The 26,317-nt window shown below is 38.6% G+C and overlaps 1 protein-coding gene across 9 annotated transcripts in view; it reads left to right on the top strand.

Moving 5' to 3' along the window:
• PALS2 (protein associated with LIN7 2, MAGUK p55 family member) overlaps positions 1 to 26,317 on the top strand; it is a 136,134-nt gene that overhangs the window by 5,965 nt on the left and 103,852 nt on the right. For 2 of the 9 annotated variants that reach the window (XM_070787934.1, XM_070787935.1), the window contains exon 2: positions 18,855 to 18,948. The exons of the other annotated variants lie outside the window; for them this stretch is intronic. In XM_070787934.1, the coding sequence (XP_070644035.1) occupies positions 18,924 to 18,948 (25 nt within the window). In that variant the 5' untranslated portion in view covers positions 18,855 to 18,923. The remainder of the gene's footprint in view (positions 1 to 18,854; positions 18,949 to 26,317) is intronic. 9 annotated transcript variants of the gene reach the window in all.

Raw genomic sequence — 26,317 nt, 5'->3', positions numbered from 1 at the left:
GCGACTTAGCAGCAGCAGGCTAAAGCCAGCAAAATCTCTGCCCATTTCCCCTACAAGACACACACAGGAGATTGCTTTTAGGATCATAATTGCCCTCTCAGATCACCTCTTCATCCTCCCTAGTACTGGTGAAGTTTGTTTCTACATCAGTGAGGTTTCCATTAACTTTGTATCTTTTCAGAGACTTGTACTTTGTTAGCTACTTAGTAATTCTCAAGGAAAGATTGAACTGAATAATGCTTAGCTTAAGAGCTTTTTATAACTATTTCATAATTTTACGTTTTTGGAAATAATTTGTAAAAAAAATGATTTAGAATTTCACTTAATATATATACGTAGGATTTTATTACAATAAATGGCCATAGAACACTTTTGTAAATTATTTATATAGTATATTAATGGAACTCTACTTTTACATGGTTCCTTTGCTCTATAAAATATTTTTAGATCTTTATTGTGTTGGAGAAATGTGGAAAGAGGAGGGTAGGCAACTGAAATGCCTGGAACTTTTCTAGAAAATTTCATGAGAAACTGTGAGGAAGGTGACTGAGTAGATCAGGGGCCATATGCTTAGGAAAGGAAAAGAGTGAAGAAGTTACAGAAAGTCTCATGGAACCTGGAGGGGCTACATCTTAGGAGGAGTTTTAACCATAGGAGGAGTTTTAACCATGGAAAATGCTGTTAATGTAGTTGAATGCATACTTTGAGAATACGTTATATACTTTATGACACTTTAATTCTGTAGGTCTTCTGCCATGAGTTGACTCTGATACAGGGGTTCTCTACCTAAGTGGCTGTCAGAATCCTTTAGAGATATGTCTAACCAAAGGATTCTAGTTTAGTATGTCTGGTATGGAGCCAGAGCGTGTTTATATTTTCAGAATCCCCAAGAGTCAATATTTATAAAATAATCCACTTTATGGAGTATTCTCTTCAACAACCAAATCAATCAACATAGCTTTTAGGGTCCTTTAGGTAACTAATCTCAGAAGGGCTTCCCTGATGCCTCAGATGGAAGAGAATCTGCTTGTAATGTGGAAGACCCAGGTTTGATCCCCAGGTTGGGAAGATCACCTGGAGAAGGAAATGGCAACCCACGCCAGTATTCTTGCCTGGAGAATTCCATGGACAGATGCTACAGTCCATGGGGTCACAAAGAGTCAGACATGACTGAGTGATGTAACACACATACACCCTCACAAAGTCTGTGGTCTCTACTTTGGCCAGATTGGTAGCTCTGTAAACATCTGACTGATTTCCATTGCTCTCCCCACTTTCATTGTTTCCCCTTCTTTGACTACTTGTTTCTTCTGCTCAAAAATGTTGAAGCTTGCCTCCCCCAAGAAGCTGTCTTGGCTGGTCTCATCCACGGTTTATCTTTACAGTACAGGACAGATTATAGCACAACATTGACACAGCTGGTAAATACACATCCTAAGAGGGGCTGATTCGTGTGTTTTCACTGTTAAGTCTTGTGCATGTATTCCCATTTTACTGTTTGAACATCCTTAGTTTTTCCTTTTGCTACCAAGAATTTGAAGCTTATACATAGCTGGCTGAATATCGATAATGGCATCAACAGTATTTTTGAATGCTTACTATGTTTCAGGAACTTTGCTGAGTGTTCAACACATTATCTCTTTTGCTCATCAGCAGTTTTTTAAAAATCAGATTAAAACCCTTATATGATTGTGCTAGTTTCCTGTGGCTGCTGTAACAAATTGCCACCAACTTGGTGGCTTAAAAACAAAAGTTTATTCTCTCACAGTTTTGGAGGCCAGGTGTCTGAAGTCAGTATCAGAGGGCCAAAATCAGGGTGCTCCCTCCAAAGGCTCAAGAAGAGACTATGTTCCTTGCTTCTTCCACAGTTTGGTGCCTGACAGAATTCCTTGACTTGTCGTTGCATCACTCCAGTCTTCAAAGGCAGAATTTCACATCTCCCTCAGCTCTCTTCTTCTCATCACCTTTTCCTTTGTGTGAGCAAAAAAGAGAGAAACCTCTTATTGCCTCTCTCTTATAAGGACACGTATGATGGCATTTGAGCTCCCCTTTGCTCCAGAATAATCTCCCTGTCACAGGATCCTTAATCACATCTGCAAAGACCCCTTTTCCAAATAATGTATCATTCACTGGTTCCAAGGATTAAGACATGAGTGTTTTTTAGGGGACCATTATTCAACCTACCACTTTGATCATTCAGAAGAGGACTGGTAAAAGTCTTTTTCTCCATCCTCATTCCTCTCTGCATCAGCATTTCTTATTCAGAAACGGTTTTGCTGCCCTCTCATCACTCTCTCGGGGACATCTGGCTGTCGTAACTGGGAGGGGGTTGCTGTTGGCATCTGTCAGAGGCCAGGGATGATGCTGCAAACAGTGCATAGGGTGGGCCATCCCTGAGTTATCCAGCCCGAATGTCCTAGTGCTGGGGCTGAAAAACCTGGTCCTATTTATACGTAACTATTACAAATAGTTTCCTGGACATCATTCCTGAAAAAAAATCTTATATTAGCTAGCACATGAGTAAAGCCCTCTGATATGATTTGATTATGTCTGGTGGTAGTTTTTGGTTAAGTGAAGAGTCATAATAAATGACTCACATATACCTTAAATAACATTTTCACTTTCAAAATATAAATACACATGCACACACTAACATTTTCTTTGAGTGTGTATCTTTTGAGTGGAGCTCTGGGTCAATATTCTTATAGAAACTTGCTCTGGCTTTGGAGAAAGAACTTAAAAGTTTGTGGAGGAATCTGAGTGTAGGATCTTTGTAGTGTTTTATGACTCCTCGATTGTTTATAGTTGACTTACACTTAATTATACAGCAATTTGGATTTTTTTGTATTATTGTTTTGTCACTTGCTTTCTTTGGATCTCTCTAAAGCATTCAATTTGGCTTTCATATAAAGAACAATATGACTCTGGTGGTCTTGTATCAAATATATATATATATAGTGTGTGTATATAAAGAAATCTTTGTTTTGTACAGAAAAGAATTGCTCTAATATATTGCAAATAATTCTTCCAGTTGTAGCTCACTTAAGTAGTTTCTCATGTGACATAGAGCTAATTTCATAGTTACTTTCAGATTTTTGGAAGTTTTGGAAAATTTTGTTTTAATACTGTAATAACTTTATAAATTATATAATATTGCATAAATACTTTATTGCTATTCATATTAATGCTTGATTTACTTTTCATTAACTGCAACAAATATTATTTGGTGTTTTGCTTACTAGCAAAATATTTTCAGTTTCTTATGTAGTTAAATAGCACAATTTCTTGAAACTGGGTATTTTATTATTTTCTTACTCAGCAAGTGAGTTAGGGATGTGGATTGTAATTCCAGTTTTTGTAACTTCCATCTCTTTTACTTTGTCCAGGACACAGAGCTCTCTGTGTGGTACAAATAATCTTGCTGGCAGATCCTGGTATTATTGTTGAACTTGATATATTGATACTTCATCTCTAAAATAGGGGTTGTAATACTTACATTGTAGGGTTGGTGTAAGGTTTTAATTGGATAATAAATACAAAGTGTCTAGCACTCAGTCTGGGACAGTCAGTAAATGTCAGTATCCTTTCCTTCTCTTACTGTTTGGTACAGTGTTAAATGTTCAGTGGATATTTGTTGAATAAACATATTTTCAGTTGCCTTAGCTTGATTCATTTTTTCACATTTTTCTTTCCAGCGTAAGAACTATGTCTTACTTAATAAATATTTTTTATAAGAATTTTGCTTTTAAAGTAGTCCAATAAGTTATGTGCTGTTAACTAAAGTTCCAAAGTCTTATTTTTATATGACATTTCAGTGTGTTTACAAAGGCAAGTTAAATATTAGGTGGAAAGATGACTATGTGACCTCAAAGATTCCTTCAGGCATGATCTAAAATTTTTATAAAATTCACACAATCCTGAATTTTCTTTCTTCTTTGCCCTTAAAATCTAAAGAAGTAAGTAGTGTTTGAAAATATAGCATTTAGTTGGGAATGAAGACAATAATCATACTTGTTATATGTTCATAATGGTTCCTTACCATATTATAGGAATTCTTTAGTCTTTGGGATGAGTGTCACTGTCTTCAAGTGGATTTGTCTTTTTATTTTACCTAGAATATATATATATATATATATATATATATATATATATATATCTACATATAATGAAATGTTTAAGGGAAGTTTCATTTTATGTAAAGTTATTTGCCTTTTTACTCATCTATTAAATATCCTTCTACCTGAGATTTTGGTATACTTGGGTAGTATACTGAGTAACTTAGGTAGCTGAGTTAAAAGAAATTTAATTCATTTAAGTTGCTTATTGTAGAAATTAAATGATAGTCATGCATGATTTTATATAAGTTGATTCAGGTATTTTCTGTTTTAAACTGCTAATTGTCATTTGTAATCGGGGATAAATGAAAAAAATTAAACCACATTTTTTAAGAAGGTTGGAACACTGTGAGGCAAATGGGCAAAGCCATCAATCACAGCTGCCCTCGCCACCCTTAGCACTGGGTTCTTGAAAACCCCAAGGCAGAGATACCTTCCCTGAAGGAATTTAAGCTGTTACAGGAGATGTCAGGCCAAGGAGTCAGATTGTGAGTGAACCCTTAAGAAATCTTAGAAGCTTTAATGTCCTCCCAATTAAAGCATTAGCTATATCAGCATTTTATGCAGTTTTGAAATATCAGGTATTAGTTTCCCCTACTTTCTTCAAAGAAATGTTTCAGGATTTCCAGTCTTGGGGTTGGGAAGCAATTTTTAGTGTATCTTATTCAGAGCCTTTCTTATTTCCACTTAAAGGTTACTAACTGTTGTTTTAGAGATAGCGTAACTTGAATATTTGAGATTAAAAAATAAGCTTTTAGTAACCTTTATTTGACTTGCTCGCTATAGCCAAGTGGGTATTTATAGTTCCTTTCCAGCTCTGGTAACTTCATGCCAGTTCACGTCAGAATGTGACACAGTGGAACACTGATGTGGCTGCTGGTCCTTCCTTTCTCACCTTTGTTCTCTCCTTCCCAACACACTGTGATTCTAGATCGAAGGCTGGAGATGTGTTTTGTCTGTTTCTATCTCTTTTAGCAGGGCCCTGCAAATATCTTCTACTCCTACTCTGCCATCTCTTTATTTCTCTTCTATCTTCCAAACCTGCAGTTCCCTCTTTCCCAAAAGTATCTCCAGAAACAGCAACTTAGAATTGGTTTACACTCTAGAAATGTTTACCAGAAGGAAATCCATGAATATGTGTATATACTGGAATTTCATATAGTAAAAAAGAGGGAAGAAACAGTCTTTGTATCCCCTCAGCCAAGCATTGGCCCATGAGCTTAGGCAATTCTTAGCATTTATTATTGAACAAATTAGGAAACTTCAGAAGTTGGCACGTAAGTAGTGGTTTATCATGTGCAGCAGACTGTTAGTTCTGAGATAGATTAAGAAAAGAAATTCTTACCTGTAGAGGGGGACTTGCTACTCATTTGATTGGATTAATTTTGAGAAAAGTCCTAAGATGCGTTTAGTTCTAAAACTTTAATTATAAAAAAGCAAGAAGTGGGTCATCAGTTGGTGAGATATTGAATAGCTAAGAAAAAAAAGAATATTTTTGGGTGAGGTAACATGAATGAAGGCATTTAGGTGGGAATGAGATGTGTGGTTGTAAGTATAGGAAGTAAAAAGATCAATGTGGTTAGGACAGAGAGTTTGTATTAGAGAATAGAGGAATTCAATTGATTCGATGAAAAGCTCAATTTTTAAAAGAAATGTAAGTATTTCCAGATGGCAGAAAGCCCTATTTTTCTAATGCAGTATTGTCATTAAAATGATGATTTAACGAGCTGTGTGATAGTCTTACAACTGAGTGAATTACAGTGAAGAAAAGAACAGTAGGAGAAGCCTTGCAGTGGTAATTTAAAGGTGAAGCAGCGAGAGCTTGGAAGACAGAGGTGGCAGAGAAAATGGAGAGTAAAAGATGAATATATTAATAGTGAAATTGTGAATTCACTTTGGCCAGTTAAATGGAATACAGAGGTATTTTGAAGTTTTCAAGGGATTCCTAGGCCAAGGAAAGTCCCTGGATTTTTCAGAGTTTAGGGATCTTTTCCCAAGATAAGCCCTGTTCTTGTTTTAAAAGTTTCATTTAGTTTCTTATTTTTAAATAAGTTGTTATATTCTTTAGATTTCAGTAGGCTGTTCTCAACCATATTTAACCCTTTTCATTATCAAAGGATAAAAAAGTTCTTTTGAGACCACTTACCTGGATATTAATAAGTCAAATTTATTTGGATTTTCATGGTATACTATTAACTTCAAAGGGAGGATATTTACTGTAATGATAATTGAGGTGCTGGTGGGTGCTGTCATGGAAAAAGAGGGACAGAGGAACTAAAAATTAAGAAAAGGGGAAACTTAGAAAATCAAGACACTGGTAGTACTGAGGAAGATGATAAAAATATTAAACCAGGAATATTATATTTTAAAAGTGCTCTAGTGCCTGAAAAATACTTCAGTGCTAGAAGTTGTGGGGAAGTATGTGAAGTCAAAAAAGATTTGACTTGCCTTATCAGAGAGCATATATAAAGTATGGTCATGGCTCTTCCTCTCTGACTTTTTTTTTTAATTCACCAAAAAAAGAAGAAAGAAATTGTATAGCAAATACCTCTTACGACCATGCCATGATCATACTTTCTCTGAACGTGAAAGTTGTTCAGTTGTGTCCAACTCTGTGACCTCATGGACTGTTCAGTCCATGGAATTCTCCAGGTCAGAGTACTGGAGTGGGTAGCCTTTCCCTTCTCCAGAGGATCTTCCCGACCTAGAAATCAAACTGCGGTCTCTTGCATTGCAGGTAGATTCTTTACCAACTGAGCTATGAAAGCCAAATTAATATGAGACATTTACGGTGTGATCAAGAAAAGTGAGGTGATTTTGATGGTAGAAGTATCAAACTTTATTAGCTTGATTCACATTGTTTAGAATATACCATTGATGCTTTAAGGAGACAGTTTTTGCCTCCCGCTGGGTATTTGGTAATATCTGAAGATTTTTGGTTGTCACAGTTCAGATGGGGGCTGCTTATTAGCATCTAGTGGGTAGAGCAAGGATGCTACTGAACAATTCATAGGACACCCCTGCCCCCCCCCCATAACAGAGCCCAAAATGCCAATAGTGCCAAGATTGAATAGCCCTGGAGTATGGGAGTAAGCAGTTTTTCCCTGGGCAATTTTAAAGACCTGTATCAATTTATTGTTTCTTTTTTTTGCAAGTCTGATTGTTACTTGTCTTCTGTTAATGTCTTCTTTCTTCCCACAGCTTACAATACACTTGATTGTCACTGTTTTCTTTACTGTGTTCGTATCCTCAGGCTAGGTCTTGGGCTTCCCAGGTGGCACTAGGGACGTTGGTGGCTCAGATGGTAAAGAATCTGCCTGCAGCGTGGGAGACCTGGGTTTGATCCCTGGGTTGGGAAGATCCCCTGGAAAAAGGAATGGCAATTCACTCCAGTATTCTTGCCTAGAGAATTCCATGGACAAGGAACCTGGTGGCTACAGTCCGTGGGGTTGCAAAGAGTCGGACACAACTAAGCGGTTTCACTTTCTTTCCCAGGTGGCGCACTGGTAAAGAATCTGTCTGCCGATACAAGGAGATGCAAGAGATACAGGTTTGATCCTTGGGTTGGGAACATCCCCTGGAGAAAGAAATGGCAATCCCCTCTAGTATTCTTGCCTGGAAAATTCCATGGACAGAGGAGCCTGACAGGCTACAGTCCAAGGAGTCGCAAAGAGTTGGACACAACTGAGCACGTGCATCTTGGGTACTTTGATTAGATGCACTTTGATTTCCAAATTCTGAGGGCCGTTTGATGTAGTTTCTTAAGTACTTTCTTTTGTAAGAATACTTTTTCATGTGCTTCAGGTCCTAGGTCTGGGTTGCACTAGTTCTTGAGTCCAGGTTTTATTCTAGTGATGTTTAAATCTTCTAGTGATGTTTAAATGTTCTCATTTTTTATGCAAGGTTTTTTTTTTAACATTATTTAAAACCGTTGTAATCTTTCTTTTGTGTGTGTGTGTGCACACGCATGCACACGTGCTCAGTTGTTCAGTCTTGTCTGACTCTTTGCGACTTTATAGACCGTAGCCTGCCAGGCTCCTCTGTCCATGGGATTCTCCAGGCAAGAATACTGGAGTGGGTTGCCATGCCCTCCTCCAGGGCGTCTTCTCGACCCAGAGATCAGACCCACATCTCCTGCATTGCAGGCAGATTCTTTACCACTAAGCCACTTGGATATACAAGTTTATTTAAATGAAATACTTGACTCCTGGAAAAGCTGTGTAGGAGTTATTTCTTTTCGAATGATTTTATCCCTGCTTATAGATAGATTGCCATACCTACAACATTACATTTAACAGCTGCATACAAAAAGGTATTTTAAAAGGTATTGTAATTATAATGGCTTTATAATGATAAGTGAAAACATTAAGAACCAATTTTTTCCCTTAACCTACCTCAATTTGATGTTGACTTAAACATATTGATCATTTAGTAAAGTACAAGTGCCATATGCCTGTGTATATACACTGACCCTTGAATGACATGGTAGATGGTGGAGTGGAGGGGCTGGGAATCTGTGGCTAATTTATTGTTGGGCCTCTTACCTAGAGTTCCTTGGTACCTGTGAATTCAACCAACCATAGATTGGGTAGTACTGTAGTATTTACTGTTAAAAAATACCCACGTTTAAGTGGTCCTACACAGTTAAAAGCCCCATTGTTCAAGGGTCAGCTGTACTAGGTACTCTGTGTATGAAAAGAATAGGGAGGAAAAGCAAAAGTACAGAGCAATTATGTAGTAGTCAGGATGTGGTGGATCCATATTGTGTTTATGTGTCTGTGTGTGTGTGTGTGTTGAAAATTTATCTCTGAGAGGTGAAGTTCTGGAGTAAGTGTAGGTTTGTTTTTTGGTTTTTTGTAGTAAATATTTTCTGTCTACTTCTAGTATGTATCACTTATGTCTTAATCTTCTGTTTTCATCTGTGCAGATGTTTTGTTAATTGGCCTTCCATCAGTCTAAAACTGATCTGCCTCATTGACCTGTTAAAGAGACATTCACTTGTCTATTGAGTGACATATTCTGGAACTGCACAACAGAAACATCTACCCCACTGCTTCAAACATGCTTACTTATTGCTTTGAGTCTTGACTCCTTCCTTGGGCGTCTGTCAGCCGTGGAGAGCATTGCAGGCAGCTGCCGCCTCATGAAAGAGGTTTTGGGTCCTCACTGCCTAAGCGCACAGCCAGCATCAATAACTCTGTTTTAATTCAGGAGATGTTGTATCTAAGAAATATTTAAATGCTTGCAGAGACTACTCTTCTGAGTCTAAGAATTCCAGGGTAGTCTGATGCACTGCTTTTATCCTTGGTGTGCTGAACCACCCACTTTATCTAAAGGGAAGGATTGACGTTGATTGATAAACAGGACAGCTCTCCCTCTCGTTACTTATTTATATAAACTTATTTTTAATTTTTGAGAATTCTAATCTTAATGATAAGCAATTAAAATAACACAGAAGGATGAATGTACAATGAAAGTTTAAAATTTTTCTGTTCCCAATCTTACTTCATGGAGTTATTCATTGATAACAGTTTCGAACTGAGTCATATCAGTAAAGTGTTTCTCAATAATTGGTGTTTGGCGTTTTTGGCAGCACTGTACTTTGTCATGTGGGATTGTGCTGAACACCGCTTAGTGTTCAGTGCCCCAGTTCTCTGCCATAGCCATTGGAGTATGAAAGATGCCTTCACACGTTTCCAGATGCTCCTGGGGAGGGAATGGTACTGGTCCTGGGTGAGAGTATTGTAAAGTTTAAAATTACACTGTGTATCTTTGAAAATATGTCTATTTTTTCAACTTTATTGACTCTACTATGAAAGAAGAATATTTGAGCACACATGCATTTCTCATGGGAGGCCCAGAAAAAAATTCACTTGGGAAGAACTGTGCTTACTTATAATGGCTTAGATTACTATGGTTTTTCAGTCTTACCTGCTTTCCTTTATGACAGCATTACTCTTGTGTTCTCAGTTACCTGTCTTTTTTTCTTTTCTCTTCTTGAGTGTTTTTGTGTGTGTGTGTGTGTGTGTGTGTGTGTATGATTTTTCAGATGGCCAGCTCATGCTTGGTTGGGTTTTATTCAGGGGATTCTGTGCAGTCTGGTTAGGGGGCACATTCCTCCAGGGAAGATTTGCTAAGGATTTTCTTGGGCACCTCTGTAATTTTTCTGCTTGGAATTTTCTGAATTAAGTAGGTATAGGGGAACTCTGAATCCTGGAGAGTAGGCTGTGGTTACAAATTCTCAGGTTGTATTGCCCCCTAATATGGTGTTCAGGCTGTAAAAGGCTCATATCCTCATTGTCTTCCTTAGCCAACAGGTGTATCTTCAGCCAGGTGGGGTTAGTCTTGTATGGTTCCTGCTCTATGTGGAGGGGTCTAAGTTGGCAGTTCATTTTGAACTGCCTAGTTCAAACCTAGTTCAAACCAAGGCCTAACCTGCTGCTTCTGAACTAGGTGCTGACTCTGCGAACCCTTTGTGCAGCCATGACTCAAGCACGTGCTTACCAGTTTGTTTTTATCCTCTTCACATGGGCCCATGGGGAGTTTCTTGAGCACTAGCTGTTGTACTTGAGAGGATGTTTTGGATATTTTGGTTAGTATTTCTGTTCTATTTGTGAGAGAATGATTTCCAGACTTTTAAGTCCATCTTTTTGTTGGACATGCAAGCATCTTCCCCTACTTTCTGACTTCTAGTATTTCCTAAAATTTCTGGTATTTAATCTCTCATTTCTCTTTCATCTACCTCCAGTAATATTTCTATTCTTTTTAAAAAGCATGTATTCTGTCATTTCAGTGAGTCCTCAGGAGGGAGACAGTGTAGACGTCTGTGCTCAGCCTTCCTTTGTTTCTGGAAGCTTGTCTCCTATTTTTTAGGTCCAAGTCCATCAGTGCTAACTGACCTGATGAAAACTAAATCTCTATAAATGCCTGTTCATTTAACTACATTTTTCTTTTTTCTTTTTTAAATTTGACTTAAAAAGCATGATGTTTAGCTATAAAAGAGGTGAAAGGACAGGGATGAAGGACAAGGTTCAGGGCATTAACTGTGCAGTTGAGCAGGGCCTCCCTGGGGTGGGAAGCAGCATGGGGATCTTACCATGAAGTCTAAATATATAAGGGAAAATTACAACAATGAGAAACCACAATTTTTTAAATTATGTGCAATAAATGGTAACTGCAGTACATTTGGCATAATAATAAGAGTTAGAGTTCAAAGATAAATAAGATGCTATTTCTGCCCTCAGAGAACCCACTAATTTGTGGTAAAGACAGACATGTAAATGAAAATACAGTCACTTCTCATTATTCATTCTTTGTGGTAGTTTTGTTCTGTAAGTCTCTTTGAACACTGAATTGGGGAATACTGAGCCATTGTCTCTAGGCTAGAAGGGGGTTAGGTTCCTACAAGCCCCAGTCACATTTTCATTAACTGGTCAGTACATAACCTTGCTTTCTGTGTGTTGCTGTTTAAAGACATCTTGATGCATATATATCTATATATATCTATTAGTATATGTGTGTGTATATACTTGATTCATTAACATTGAACGGCCAACAGCACTATAATTTCATGCCTAAAGGAAGCTCTTCAGACACTTGTATTTTCTCTGCAAGGCACATCACCTACTTCTTTGTGGTTAGGAACACTGGACAGCACTTATGCACTATGCTTGGGGGACATTTCAGACAGCAAAATAACCAAGCACAAAAATGTGAAAAACATGACACTCAGTAAACCATAAAAAGGATACCTATTTTTTGTGTGAGAGTAAAACAAGAAAGCAGAGTGTTGCCTCATTAAACCTAAGCTGGGGATGCACACACTTAGGCATGTCGTTTTTGCTGCTTAGTGTCTTCATATGACAACAAAAGCACCGTGCATTTTGACTTTGGCGTTAAAGGTAAATTTTATCAAGTGGGCAAATTCACAAATACAGACTCCATGAATAATGAGGACCAAATGTACTATGGTATAAGTGCTGTATGTTCTGCCCTAGGAACTGCTAGGATGGGTCAGGAAAGGCTTCACCATTAAGGTAAAGTTACAGCAGTATGAAGCAACAGGCTTATGGATAGCAAATGGCCCGGTGTGGCTGGAATTAAAAGGACCTCTTAAGGAGGACCTCCTTGACCTTTGAACAGGTAAAGGAGTTGGGGGGATATGAGGTCCTTATGCCATGTTAAGTAATTTGAATTTTATAGGTGATGAGGAGCCAGTGAATGATTTTAACCAGGGAGAAACATGGTCATATTGTATTTTGGAAAGTTCACTCTGATGGTGTATCAGGAATAGGTGAAGTCGGAAAACTAAATAGATTTTAGAAGTTAAGCTGAGAGTATGAACTAAGTAAGTGACAGTGGAGATAAAGAAAAAGGGATGTGTTTGTAAGATATGTAAGATAATAGATTGAAAAGCCTTGGTGGTAGATTCAATTCACTTCAGTCTTTCAGTCATGTCACACTCTCTGTGACCCGATGGACCAGAGCACGGCAAGCTTCCCTGTCCGTCACCAACTCTTGGAGTTTGCTCAAACTCGTGTCCATTGAGTCGGTGATACCATCTTACTATCTCGTCTTCTATTTCCCTTTCTCCTCCTGCCTTCGGTCTTTCCCAGCTTCAGGGTCTTTTCTAGAGTCAATTCTTTGCATCAGGTGGCCAAAGTATTGGAGCTTCATCTTCAGCATCAGTCCTCCCAATGAATATTCAGGACTGATTCCCTTTAGGATTGACTGGTTTGATCTCCTTGCAGTCCAAGGAACTCTCAAGAGTCTTCTCCAACACCATAGTTCAAAAGCATCAGTTCTTCAGAGGTACTGGGAATAAAGGAAGTTGAACATGTGTACCTCTGTGCCATTAACTGAAATAGGGAATACTGGAGGGTGACCAGATTTAGGATGTAATTTGAGTTTTGGGCATGTTGAGTATTATCATTGTGTTTGTGGGATATCTTTACAGAGATTAGGCAAGAAATATAATCTTAAACCCAGGAGACAGAGCTTTGAGAGACATTTAGATGTGGGAACCCTTTGGATGGTTTTGGCAGAAAAGTAACAATCTGTACATGTTTTAAATGATTGCTCTAGCCAATCTAGAGAATATTGTTGAGAACTGGAGTGAAAGTTGGGGATCAACTGAATGACTACTGAAATAAATGAGCAACAGATGGAGGTGGCTTGGAGTAAAGTGACAGCAGTGGAGGGGTACAAAGTTGGGTTTTGAGTCATTACCTCTATCATGGCTGAATTTAAAAACCACTTTATCATTGGATCTGCTTTGAATTCCCCATATATGTGTGTGTGTGCTCTAAGCCACTTCAGTTGTGTCCATCTCTGTGTGACGCTATGGACTGTAGCCTGCCAAGGCTCCTCTGTCTATGGGATTCTCCTGGCAAGAATACCAGAGTAGGTTGCTATGCCCTCCTCCAGGGTATCTGTCTGACCCAGGGATTGAACCCACGTCTCTTATGTCTCCTGCATTGGCAGGTGGATTCTTTACCACTGGTGCCACCTGTAACTGCATATATAATATGTGTTATCCTGAAAAAACTATCAGTGAAATTTATTCTGGAAATCTAGTTTGGGGTATACTAAAAAAGATTCACATTTTCATATTTAATACAATCAGGCACTGATCCTGTAGTTGTATTTCATGTTTATTAGTGCTTATTGTATAAAAAACACTTCTGGACAGTTCCACTGGTTCAGTTATAATTCTGCGTATTTTCTTATAATACAGCAATGGAGCTTTAAGCTGCTTTACTAATTAGTGACTAGGTCAAAAAATTTATTAGAAGCTGGGCTACTGCATTGTGAGAGCAAATTAGGAATGGCGCTCACTATTTGAGCTATTAAAAAAAAAAAAGAAACTCTGTGGATCTAGTTTTTCTATGGATGAGCTCACTACTTTAACTAGGATACTTCCTGGACACAGCATGGAGCTGGGTCCAGGGTAAGAAAAGAGGAGATTAGTCGACCAGTTAAGAGACTTTTAATATAGTCTAGACAAGAGAAGAGGTAGAAACTGTAAATCAAAGATCAGAGATCAGAAACTGTGATGGGGGTGAATATTTTAGACTTTGTGTAGTAGAATGAGAAGGATTTGGAGGAGAATTTGATGTCAAGGTTAGGGAGAATTAAAAAAAAATCAAGATTCTGAGATTTTAAGCTTTGGAGAATGGTTGGATGGTGATATCATAATAATAAGAGCTAGAATCTCTAGCATGAGTGAATAGTTTTGAAAATGGTAAATTAAAGGCACCATCTTTGGAGTTCCCAGGGGAAGTACATTAGAAGACAGTTGGAGAACAGTGAGTGCTGTAACCAAGATTTGAAAATTCTGTTCACATAGAAATTGGTTGAAGTCCTAAGAGTGAGTAATATCACTCATAAAGCAATTAAAATCTAAGAAAGACCAACAGGAGTGACCGTCTGCCCTCAGGCAGAATGTGGACAGAATATGTGATTGATTTTTCAGTTCAGTTCAGTCGTTCAGTCGTGTCCGACTCTTTGCGACCCCATGAATCACAGCACGCCAGGCCTCCCTGTCCATCACCAACTCGCAGAGTCCACTCAAACTCATGTCCATCAAGTCGGTGATGCCATCCAGCCATCTCATCCTCTGTTGTCCCCTTCTCCTCTTGCCCCCAATCCCTCCCAGCATCAGAGTCTTTTCCAGTGAGTCAACCCTTCACATGAGGTGGCCAAAGAACTGGAGTTTCAGCTTCAGCATCAGTCCCTCCAATGAACACCCAGGACTGATCTCCTTTAGGATGGACTGGTTGGATCTCCTTGCAGTCCAAGGGACTCTCAAGAGTCTTCTCCAACACCACAGTTCAAAAGCATCAATTATTTGGAGCTCAGCCTTCTTCACAGTCCAACTCTCACATCCATACATGACCACTGGAAAAACCATAGCCTTGACTAGCCGGACCTTTGTTGGCAAAGTAATGTCTCTGCTTTTCAATATGCTATCTAGGTTGGTCATAACTTTCCTTCCAAGGAGTAAGCGTCTTTTAATTTCATGGCTGCAGTCACCATCTGCAGTGATTTTGGAGCCCTGAAAAATAAAGTCTGACACTGTTTCCCCATCTATCTGCCATGAAGTGATGGGACCGGATGCCATGATCTTCGTTTTCTAAATGTTGAGCTTTAAGCCAGCTTTTCCACTCTCCTCTTTCATCAAGAGGCTTTTTAGTTCCTCTTCCCTTTCTGCCATAAGGGTGGTGTCATCTGCATATCTGAGGTTATTGATATTTCTCCTGGCAATCTTGATTCCAGCTTGTGCTTCTTCCAGTCCAGTGTTTCTCATGATGTACTCTGCAGAGAAGTTAAATAAGCAGGATGACAATATACAGCCTTGACGTACTCCTTTTCCTATTTGGAACCAGTCTGTTGTTCCATGTCCAGTTCTAACTGCTGCTTCCTGACCTGCATATAGGTTTCTCAAGAGGCAGGTCAGGTGGTCTGGTATTCCTATCTCTTTCAGAATTTTCCACAGTTAATTGTGGAAATTATGTGGAAATTGTGGAAACCATGCAGACAAATGCTTTGGCATAGTCAATAAAGCAGAACTAGATGTTTTTCTGGAACTCTCTTGCTTTTTTGATGCTCTAGCAGATGTTGGCAATTTGATCTCTGGTTCCTCTAACTTTTCTAAAACCAGCTTGAACATCAGGAAGTTCATGGTTCGCGTACTGCTGAAGCCTGGCTTGCAGTATTTTGAGCATTATTTTACTAGTGTGTGAGATGAGTGCAATTGTGCGGTAGTTTGAACATTCTTTGGCATTGCCTTTCTTTGGGATTGGAATGAAAACTGACCTTTTCCAGTCCTGTGGCCACTGCTCAGTTTTCCAAATTTGCTGGCATATTGAGTGCAGCACTTTCCAGCACTATCTTTCAGAATTTGAAATAGCTCAACTGGAGTTCCATAACCTCCACTAGCTTTGTTCGTAGTGATGCTTTCTAAGGCCCACTTGACTTCACATTCCAGGATGTCTGGCTCTAGGTGAGTGATCACACCATCGTGATTATCTGGGTCATAAAGCTCCTTTTTGTACAGTTCTTCTGTGTATTCTTGCCACCTCTTCTTAATATCTTTTGCTTTTGATAGGTCCATACCATTTCTGTCCTTCATCAAGCCCATCTTTCCATGAAATGTTCCCTTGGTATCTCTAATTTTCATTAAGAGATCTCTAGTCTTTCCCATTCTATTGTTTTTCTCTATTTCTTTGCATTGATTGCTGAGGAAGGCTTTCTTATCTCTTCTTGCTATTCTTTGGAACTGTGCATTCAGATGCTTATATCTTGCCTTTTCTCCTTTGCTTTTCATTTCTCTTCTTTTTACAGCCATTTGTAAGGCCTCCCCAGACAGCCATTTTGCTTTTTTGCATTTCTTTTCCATGGGGATGGTCTTGATCCCTATCTCCTGTATAATGTCATGAACCTCCATCCATAGTTCATCAGGCACTCTATCAGATCTAGTCCCTTAAATCTGTTTCTCACTTCCACTGTATAATCATAAAGGATTTGATTTAGGTCATACCGGAATGGTCTAGTGGTTTTCACCACTTTCTTCAATTTAAGTCTGAATTTGGCAATAAGGAGTTCATGATCTGAGCCACAGTCAGCTCCTGGTCTTGTTTTTGCTGAATGTATAGAGCTTCTCCATCTTTGGCTGCAAAGAATATAATCAATCTGATTGCGGTGTCTACCATCTGGTGATGTCCATGTGTAGAGTCTTCTCTTGTGTTGTTGGAAGAGGGTGTTTGCTATGACCAGTGTGTTCTCTTGGCAAAACTCTATTAGCCTTTGTCCTGTTTCATTCCGTACTCCAAGGCCAAATTTGCCTGTTACCCCAGGTGTTTCTTGATTTCCTACTTCTACATTCCAGTCCCCTATAACGTAAAGGATATCTTTTGTGGGTGTTAGTTCTAAAAGGTCTTGTAAGTCTTCAGCCTCTTCAGCATTACTGGTTGGGGCATAGGCTTGGATTACTGTGATATTGAATGGTTTGCCGTGGAAACGAACAGAGATCATTCTGTCGTTTTTGAGATTGCATCCAAGTACTGCATTTTGGACTCTCTCGTTGACCATGATGTCTACTCAATTTCTTCTGAGGGATTCCTGCCCACAGTAGTAGATATAATGGTCATCTGAGTTAAATTCACCCATTCCAGTCTGTTTTAGTTCGCTAATTCCTAGAATGTCAATGTTCACTCTTGCCATCTCCTGTTGGACCACTTCCAATTTGCCTTGATTTGTGGACCTGACGTTCCAGGTTCCTATGCAACATTGGACCTTGCTTCTATCACCAGTCACATCCACAGCTGGGTATTGTTTTTGCTTTGACTCCATCCCTTCATTCTTTCTGAAGTTATTTTTCCACTGATCTCCAGTAGCATATTGGGCACCTACTGACCTGGGGAGTTCCCCTTTCAGTATCCTATCGTTTTGCCTTTTCATACTGTTCATGGGGTTCTCAAGGCAAGAATACTGAAGTGGTTTGCCATTCCCTTCTCCAGTGTACCACATTCTGTCAGACCTCCCCACCATGACCCACCCATCTTGGGTGGCCCCATGGGCATGGCTTAGTTTCATTGAGTTAGACAAGGCTGTGGTCCATGTGATCAGATTGGCTAGTTTTCTGTGATTATGGTTTCAGTGTGTCTGCCCTCTGATGCCCTCTCTCAGCACCTACCATCTTACTTGGGTTTCTCTTACCTCGGACATGAGGTATCTCTTCACGGCTCTTCCAGCAAAGCACAGCCGCTGCTCCTTACGTTGGATGAGGTGTATCTCCTCACCACCGCCCCTCCTGGCCTTGAATATGGAGTAGCTCCTCTTGGCCTTCCTGTGCCCGTGCAGCCACTGCTCCTTAGACGTGAGTTTGCTCCTTTCGGCCGCCTCCCCTGATTTTTCAGTTAGCTTGTTGCTAAACATGGGAAGTTTGAGGAAAGTGATGGCTAGGGAAGCCAGATAGCAGTGGTGAGAATGGGAAGGTGGAGAATTGAAGAAGAGATGTCCAGGGTGACTACTTTTTAGAGAAGCTTGGTGTGGTGGGAAAAAGGAGAGATAGGAAGATGTGACTTAAAAGGGAAATGGGTTCAAATTTAAAATATTGTCATTGAAAGATGAGGAAGATGTTAATATTTATAAATGTGGAGATGACAAATGAAGAAAATATACTGAAGTAACTGGAGAGGGATAGCCCGTGGGTCATGGTCCTCCAGTGGGTGGGAGGGACTGATTCGTCACACAGCCAGCAGCTTCATATAGGATGAAGGGCATATTTTCTTGTGAGATTTGAGAAAAAGAGGTTAGAAATGGTGCTACTGTAGTTGATTCTACAAGCGGAGGGTAATTTCAGTAAATCATAAATGATAACCTCTTTTCCCTTCTGACAAAGTCATTTGCTGACTTGGGTAGTAAATACTTGAAATAGAGAATGTGAGAGAACCAAGGGACAAGTAATAGAGGCATGCAGCAGTACTTGGGACTTTGCTGATTTGGAGAGAAATAGTGAAGTTTAGGACTTCCCTGTTGGCTTAGACAGGTAAAGTGTCTGCCTACAATGTGGGAGACCTGGGTTTGATCCCTGGGTTGGGAAGATCCCCTGGAGAAGGAAATGGCAACCCACTCCAGTACTCTTGCCTGGAAAATCCCATGAACGGAGGAACCTGGTAGACTACAGTCCATGGGGTCGCAAAGAGCGACTTCACTTTCACTTTCATTTTCTTTCAGGGAAGTTTGAGCATCTGCAAAACCTGGGATAAGAATAGGAATGAGGGCACTGAATGGAAGGAAAGCGCCATGGAGATCGGAGGTGAAGGGGGAGGTAAAGACAAATTTGATTCACAGATAATTTTGTCTAGGGCTACCTGCATGGAAATGAGTGTAGGTGAGTTGTAACCAGGCTCCTGGGTAAATCTTTTCACTAAGTCTAAATGTAAACTACAGCATTAATGCAATTTTATCAAACCAAGCATATGAAGGAAATTCTATTACAGCAGAAAACTGTCATTATAGAAGAGGACTTGTAAAAACTTTCTGCAGTATTTGAAACAGTATTTTTATCTAACCTTTTGAAATTTTATGAGAGACACAAATTACCATATTTCTGGTTCATTTTATTACCAGTATTCTCAAAACATGGTATCCAGCTCTTTAATGGCTAGAATTGAAGGGCTGGCAAGGATATCCAGTTGTGTCTAGTGTTTATGCTTCCTATGGGGAAAATTGCAATGAGAAAAAGTCTAAAATAGTACTGGCATTCAGTTGTCATTTTATCTATTTAGAGTATTCTTTCACCACTTTGAACATATTGCTTGTTCCTCAAGTTTCTTACAACCAGAAATTCTTCCAAATAAGAAATGTGAGGTTAAAGCCTAAAATAATCTTTGCATTTTGGCTGAAATATGGCTGCTGTCACTGAGGTAGAACTTCTTTGGCCTTTCTGAATTTCTAAAACTTTAAAAATTAGCAAGCTATTCTATGCAGAGTTTCCATCTGGACGTATAGAATGAAGTTTTCTAATTTTATAGACTATATTTGATGTTGCTTCCCATAACTCCCTATGTGGGGAAATTGTGCTCTCCATCTTCTTAACTGAGCATTCCTGCCCAGAAGAGCTGGTTGAGTGACATACGTTTGAGAAGGGACTGTTTCCTTATTCTTTTTCATCATCAATAATATATTTTTGTGGTTATTTTTAATGCAATGCATTGTACTTACTTTTAAGTAATGTTTTGCTCAGTGCTTTAAAAGCTGATAAAAGTAAGAGTGAGCAACAGCCTGAGTGTTGAGAGAGAGATAAGAATAAAATACTCCAAATTGATAGCTAATTCTAGTAAGCTTATAAAAATATTTTTACATAGAGAGATTGATGTCATTTTAGTATAACAGTACTATCATCTGAATCGTATTTGTTTACAAATCAGTGATATTTGAGCCCCAGTTCCGAGTTGTAGTGGAATTAGTGGTGTGTAAGTAAAGAAAAATGATTTGGGTTGAAATTAGATAAACATAGCAGTAAATAGAAGAAGCAGTTTTTATTATGAGTTAAATAAGATTGATTTTAAAGTTTCCTTTTGTTAAACCTTTACACTTACGAATGCTGAGAAAATACACATCTTTTGGAAATTAGAAATGTTTTTGTAAGTTTTTAATATTGATTTTAAATGTTATACTTTAATGGAATGTTCTACCAAAATATATTTCATGTCTTAGTGTTTCCAAAAGAATTTAATGAAGCATATCATCTGAAGACAACTTGGTCTTCCCAGTCTTTTTCACCTTCAAAGAAAGAGTACTGTTTGTTTTTAACTGCAAGAACAGTTGTAATTCTGATTTTTCTGCATTGAAACTGGTTACTGTTTACACAGAAGAGGTGTATTTTTGGGTAGGTTTTTATATTAAAATTGTTAATGCATGTATAGATGAAAGACTGTCTTGCTCTTTATCTTTTTCTTGCTCCCCAGAGGCTACTACTTTGAACTTTTTAGCTGTTTCTTTTGGCACTTAGCTCCATGTCATTATATGGTATGCTTATGTGGGTGATTTCTTAATTTTTTCAGTTTTAACCATTTTGAAAGATGAGAATTTAGCTCTTTTTCCTACTCTTACTCTCTATGCGTATACACTTCTGATCCTTCATTTCCCCCAACATAATTAACATTTTTATTAAATCAGTATTTATTAATTGATCCATTAATAAACTGTAAGGACCTTCTGACTTGTCCAGGATGGACTCCTTATTCTCCATACCTCATACACACCCATCACCATCTTGTTGAGAATTACCTTTGCCTTTCTCCTGGATCGTGTCCTCTAGTTGCTTTATCTCACATCTTCCCCTTTTCTATTTTGCCCCTTTGTTACATGCTCAGAGAGCAGCACATCTTTTTTAAAAAAAGAAAATTTCTAAGAAAAAGTGTTTGTGGTAGATTAGTTTTATGAAACCTTATAAGCAAGTCTGAAAATTATTTTTAACTGTCCTTGCACTTGACTGATAGTTTGGTAGGGTAAAATATTTTAGGGTGGAAATGTTTTTAAGTTCATCATTGCATTGTCAATCTCTTTAGATGTCATCATTGAAAAATTCAAAAGCACTTCTGATTCCTAATTCTTGAAATATCATTGTAGTTCCCCTCTGTCTCTAGCGTTCTGAAATTTCACAATGATGTGTCTTGGTATGCCTCTATTTTCATCTATTTCTCTGGGTACAATATACCCCATTTAGTCTAGGAATTTACTGCTTTGAGTTCTGGAAAATATTAATTGTTTCATTAATGTTTTTCCCCCCTTCTGTTTTGTCTAATCTTTTTATAACTCCGCTTGTTTAGATGCCCTCTGCTAGTCCTCTATTTTTTTTTTCTTCTATTTTTCTACCTTTTTGGTATTTCCCCTAATTTATCTTCCATGATTTCTATTGCATTTGTCATTTCTACTTTTGCATTTTTATTTTAGAAGCTCTTTTGTTTCCCCTAGGTATTCATCTCCTATAGGAGTCTTGTTCTCGTTCCATGAATACAATATTTTCTCTTGAGAATTTTAATGATTTTCTTTTATCCTTAAATAGTTTTATTATTCCAAGTAGATTGTACCTGTTTGTTTATTCTAGTCCCTGACGTTCATGTTACAGGCTTTCCTCAGTATCTGAGATCCTGAGGTTAATACTCATTTTTAATGAGTACGGAAATAAAACCATGGAGCTCTGTTTGCAGGTTGAGCTTCTCTGTAGCCATTCTGACTGGATTATTTAGGGATAATGCCTTATCTTTCCACTTAGGCTGGTCATGTTCTCTAGAGAAGACTCTTCACATCTTTCTGGAAACTAAAGCCCAGGCTAAAGTATTTTGATAGTCAAGAAGGAGAAGCAGGTGGAAGGGTTGTCTCTTCATTCAGTAATCCTGTTTTCCATATGATTTCATTGTCCATTGTCCAGTGGCACTTCTTACCTTAACTCCTTCTGGAAGATCTACCTCTAGTTTTCAGTTCTGCATAGATGAGGGTGAGGGGCAGCAAGTACCCTGCCAAGAGGGTAGGACTGAACTATTGATAAGTAGTATACATGAAAAACTAAAAAAATAAATACCAACTCTAAGAAAATAAAACTACCAGAATGGAGAAAGATATCTAAAATTTACTAATGAAGCATCTAATGAATACTGACCTAATATTTTCTGAGTCTTCCTATCTCAGTTCCCCTCACCTCAGATACTTTGGGTCATTCCTCAGCCTTTGAAAGATTTTGTTTTATAAAATGAAATGGTTTTCTGCTTTTCTTGTAGTTCATTTAGAGTTTGGCCTCTTGTGTCTGCTAAATCAGTTAGCCCTTTATCCCTATGTTTTATAGCTTCCAAAGTCAACTTTTTTCTACATTCTCCACATCTTCATAAACTTAATGCCTTTAAAATAAAATTGCACATATACATCTTTATTAAATTTTAGTGAAATTCTAGGTGAGAGCAAAATTAGAAATATTTATATTTGTCCTCTTGAATAAAAATATTTGTTCATTTTACTTTTATTTTTCTGTTTACTGTTCTTTCAACTTTGACACTTAATTTTGTCAAATCCAAATTTGCCAAAATGTTGGAGCCTGTCAGAAGAGTTTCTGCTTTGTAACCATGTTTATTTTTAATTACACTTTGGGTTAAAGGATCTGTGATGAAGAGCCTTCTTACATTTTCCCTTCTGAAAGAAGATTGCTTACTCTAAGAGCAACTACAGTCATGCATGCTTTGCTTCAATTTGATTTTTTCTCTTCGTTGTTAACACAAGAAATGAGTTGGTTCCTTTGGCATACTAGTGCTATTTCAAACTCAATCTAGTCCCCAAGTGACTGTATTTTACTTTGGTATATGTCAGTTGTTGATTATACAAAATTTTGTCCCCAATCAGACCTGAAAGCTAGGTGATGTAAAGGAAAAATAATTCAGAGCATTAGTTAAGAATTTACTAAACATTTGTTCACTACTTAATATATACAAGGCTCTATACTGGGAACTGTTTCCCCATCTATTTGCCATGAAGTGGTGGGACCGGATGCCATGATCTTCGTTTTCTGAATGTTGAGCTTTAAGCCAACTTTTTCACTCTCCACTTTCACTTTCATCAAGAGGCTTTTTATTTCCTCTTCACTTTCTGCCATAAGGGTGGTGTCATCTGCATATCTGAGGTTATTGATATTTCTCCCGGCAATCTTGATTCCAGTTTGTGTTTCTCCCAGTGCAGCGTTTCTCGTGATGTATTCTGCGTATAAGTTAAATAAACAGGGTGACAATATACAGGCTTGACGAACTCCTTTTCCTATTTGGAACCAGTCTGTTGTTCCATGTCCAGTTCTAACTGTTGCTTCCTGACCTGCATACAAATTTCTCAAGAGGCAGATCAGGTGGTCTGGTATTCCCATCTCTTTCAGAATTTTCCACAGTTTATTGTGATCCACACAGTCAAAGGCTTTGGCATAGTCAATAAAGCAGAAATAGATGTTTTTCTGGAACTCTCTTGCTTTTTCCATGATCCAGTGGATGTTTGCAATTTGATCTCTGGTTCCTCTGCCTTTTCTAAAACCAGCTTGAACACCAGGAAGTTCACGGTTCACATATTGCTGAAGCCTGGCTTGGAGAATTTTGAGCATTACTTTACTAGCGTGTGAGATGAGTGCAACTGTGCGGTAGTTTGAGCATTCTTTGGCATTGCCTTTCTTTGGGATTGGAATGGAAACTGACCTTTTCCAGTCTTGTGGCCACAGCTGAGTTTTCCAAATTTGCTGGCATATCGAGTGCAGCACTTTCACAGCATCATCTTTCAGGATTTGAAATAGCTCAACTGGAATTCCATAACCTCCACTAGCTTTGTTCATAGTGATGCTTTTTTCTAAGGCCCACTTGACTTCACATTCCAGGATGTCTGGCTCTAGGTCAGTGATCACACCATCATGATTATCTGGGTCGTGAAGATCATTCAGAAAACGAAGATCATGGCATCCGGTCCCACCACTTCAAGGGAAATAGATGGGGAAACAGTGGAAACAGTGTCAGACTTTATTTTTCTGGGATCCAAAATCACTACAGATGGTGACTGCAGCCATGAAATTAAAAGACGCTTACTCCTTGGAAGGAAAGTTATGACCAACCTAGATAGCATATTCAAAAGCAGAGACATTACTTTGCCAACAAAGGTCCGGCTAGTCAAGGCTATGGTTTTTCCTGTGGTCATGTATGGATGTGAGAGTTGGACTGTGAAGAAGGCTGAGCGCCAAAGAATTGATGCTTTTGAACTGTGGTGTTGGAGAAGACTGTTGAGAGTCCCTTGGACTGCAAGGAGATCCAACCAGTCCATTCTGAAGGAGATCAGCCCTGGGATTTCTTTGGCAGGAATGATGTTAAAGCTGAAACTCCAGTACTTTGGCCACCTCATGCAAAGAGTTGACTCATTGGAAAAGACTCTGATGCTGGGAAGGATTGGGGGCAGGAGGAGAAGGGGATGACACAGGATGAGATGGCTGGATGACATCACTGACTTGATGGACGTGAGTCTGAGTGAACTCCGGGAGCTGGTGATGGATAGGGAGGCCTGGCGTGCTGCGATTCATGGGGTCGCAAAGAGTAAGACACAACTGAGCAACTGATCTGATCTGATCTGATACTGGGAACTATAGTGGAAGAGAAAGCTTTTATACATGGAGAGGTTATAATTTAACAAGGAGAAACAGGGAATAAACATGAAATATTTAGTGAATGCCGGAAAACCATTCATTCAGCTTGTTTTTACCAGATGTTTGTATTTAAAAATCAATTAGAGAAATATGAAATTGTGAGTGTATGTATTCCCTTTAGATCTTGACTTTATTAGATGTTATATAATAATATTTTTTGGGAATTACATGGTGTATAGTGACAGAATTAAAATCTGTATCTGGTACCACTCTTCCTTCAGCATTTCTTGAATTCTTGATAATTGTTTTTCCACAAAAGATTACTTTAAACAAAGAATATGAAAAAAAAAAGGTAATTTAAAAAAAAAAGGAATGATTTTATATTTAATACTTTGCTTTCAGATTTCAGTACATATGTTTGATTCCATGACTATTTACCTTTCACAGTTCAAGGGGAGAGAGAGAATAAAATAGAGTGGTGACAAGTATCTTAACCCACTGGTTATCTGTAGCATCCAAAATCCCTAGACCCTTCACACTGCAATAAACTGGAATTTCATTTCGGTCATCTATGTTTTTAAAGGTCAGTTTTCATTCCAATCCCAAAGAAAGGCAATGCCAAAGAATGCTCAAACTACCGCACAGTTGCACTCATCTCACACGCTAGTAAAGTAATGCTCAAAATTCTCCAAGCCAGGCTTCAGCAATATCTGAACCGTGAACTTTCTGATGTTCAAGCTGGTTTTAGAAAAGGCAGAGGAACCAGAGATCAAATTGCAAACATCCACTGGATCATGGAAAAAGCAAGAGAGTTCCAGAAAAACATCTATTTCTGCTTTATTGACTATGCCAAAGCCTTTGACTGTGTGGATCACAATAAACTGTGGAAAATTCTGAAAGAGATGGGAATACCAGACCACCTGATCTGCCTCTTGAGAAATTTGTATGCAGGTCAGGAAGCAACAGTTAGAACTGGACATGGAACAACAGACTGGTTCCAAATAGGAAAAGGAATTCGTCAAGGCTGTATATTGTCACCCTGTTTATTTAACTTATACGCAGAGTACATCACGAGAAACGCTGGACTGGAAGAAACACAAGCTGGAATCAAGATTGCCGGGAGAAATATCAATAACCTCAGATATGCAGATGACACCACCCTTATGGCAGAAAGTGAAGAGGAACTCAAAAGCCTCTTGATGAAAGTGAAAGTGGAGAGTGAAAAAGTTGGCTTAAAGCTCAACATTCAGAAAACGAAGATCATGGCATCCGGTCCCACCACTTCATGGGAAATAGATGGGGAAACAGTGGAAACAGTGTCAGACTTTATTTTTCTGGGCTCCAAAATCACTGCAGATGGTGACTGCAGCCATGAAATTAAAAGACGCTTACTCCTTGGAAGGAAAGTTATGACCAACCTAGATAGCATATTCAAAAGCAGAGACATTACTTTGCCAACAAAGGTCCAGCTAGTCAAGGCTATGGTTTTTCCCGTGGTCATGTATGGATGTGAGAGTTGGACTGTGAAGAAGGCTGAGCGCCA

Source organism: Bos indicus, chromosome 4, assembly GCF_029378745.1.
Source record: "Bos indicus isolate NIAB-ARS_2022 breed Sahiwal x Tharparkar chromosome 4, NIAB-ARS_B.indTharparkar_mat_pri_1.0, whole genome shotgun sequence".
NCBI classification, from domain to species: Eukaryota; Metazoa; Chordata; class Mammalia; order Artiodactyla; family Bovidae; genus Bos; species Bos indicus.
This window is presented reverse-complemented; position numbering and strand designations above follow the sequence as displayed.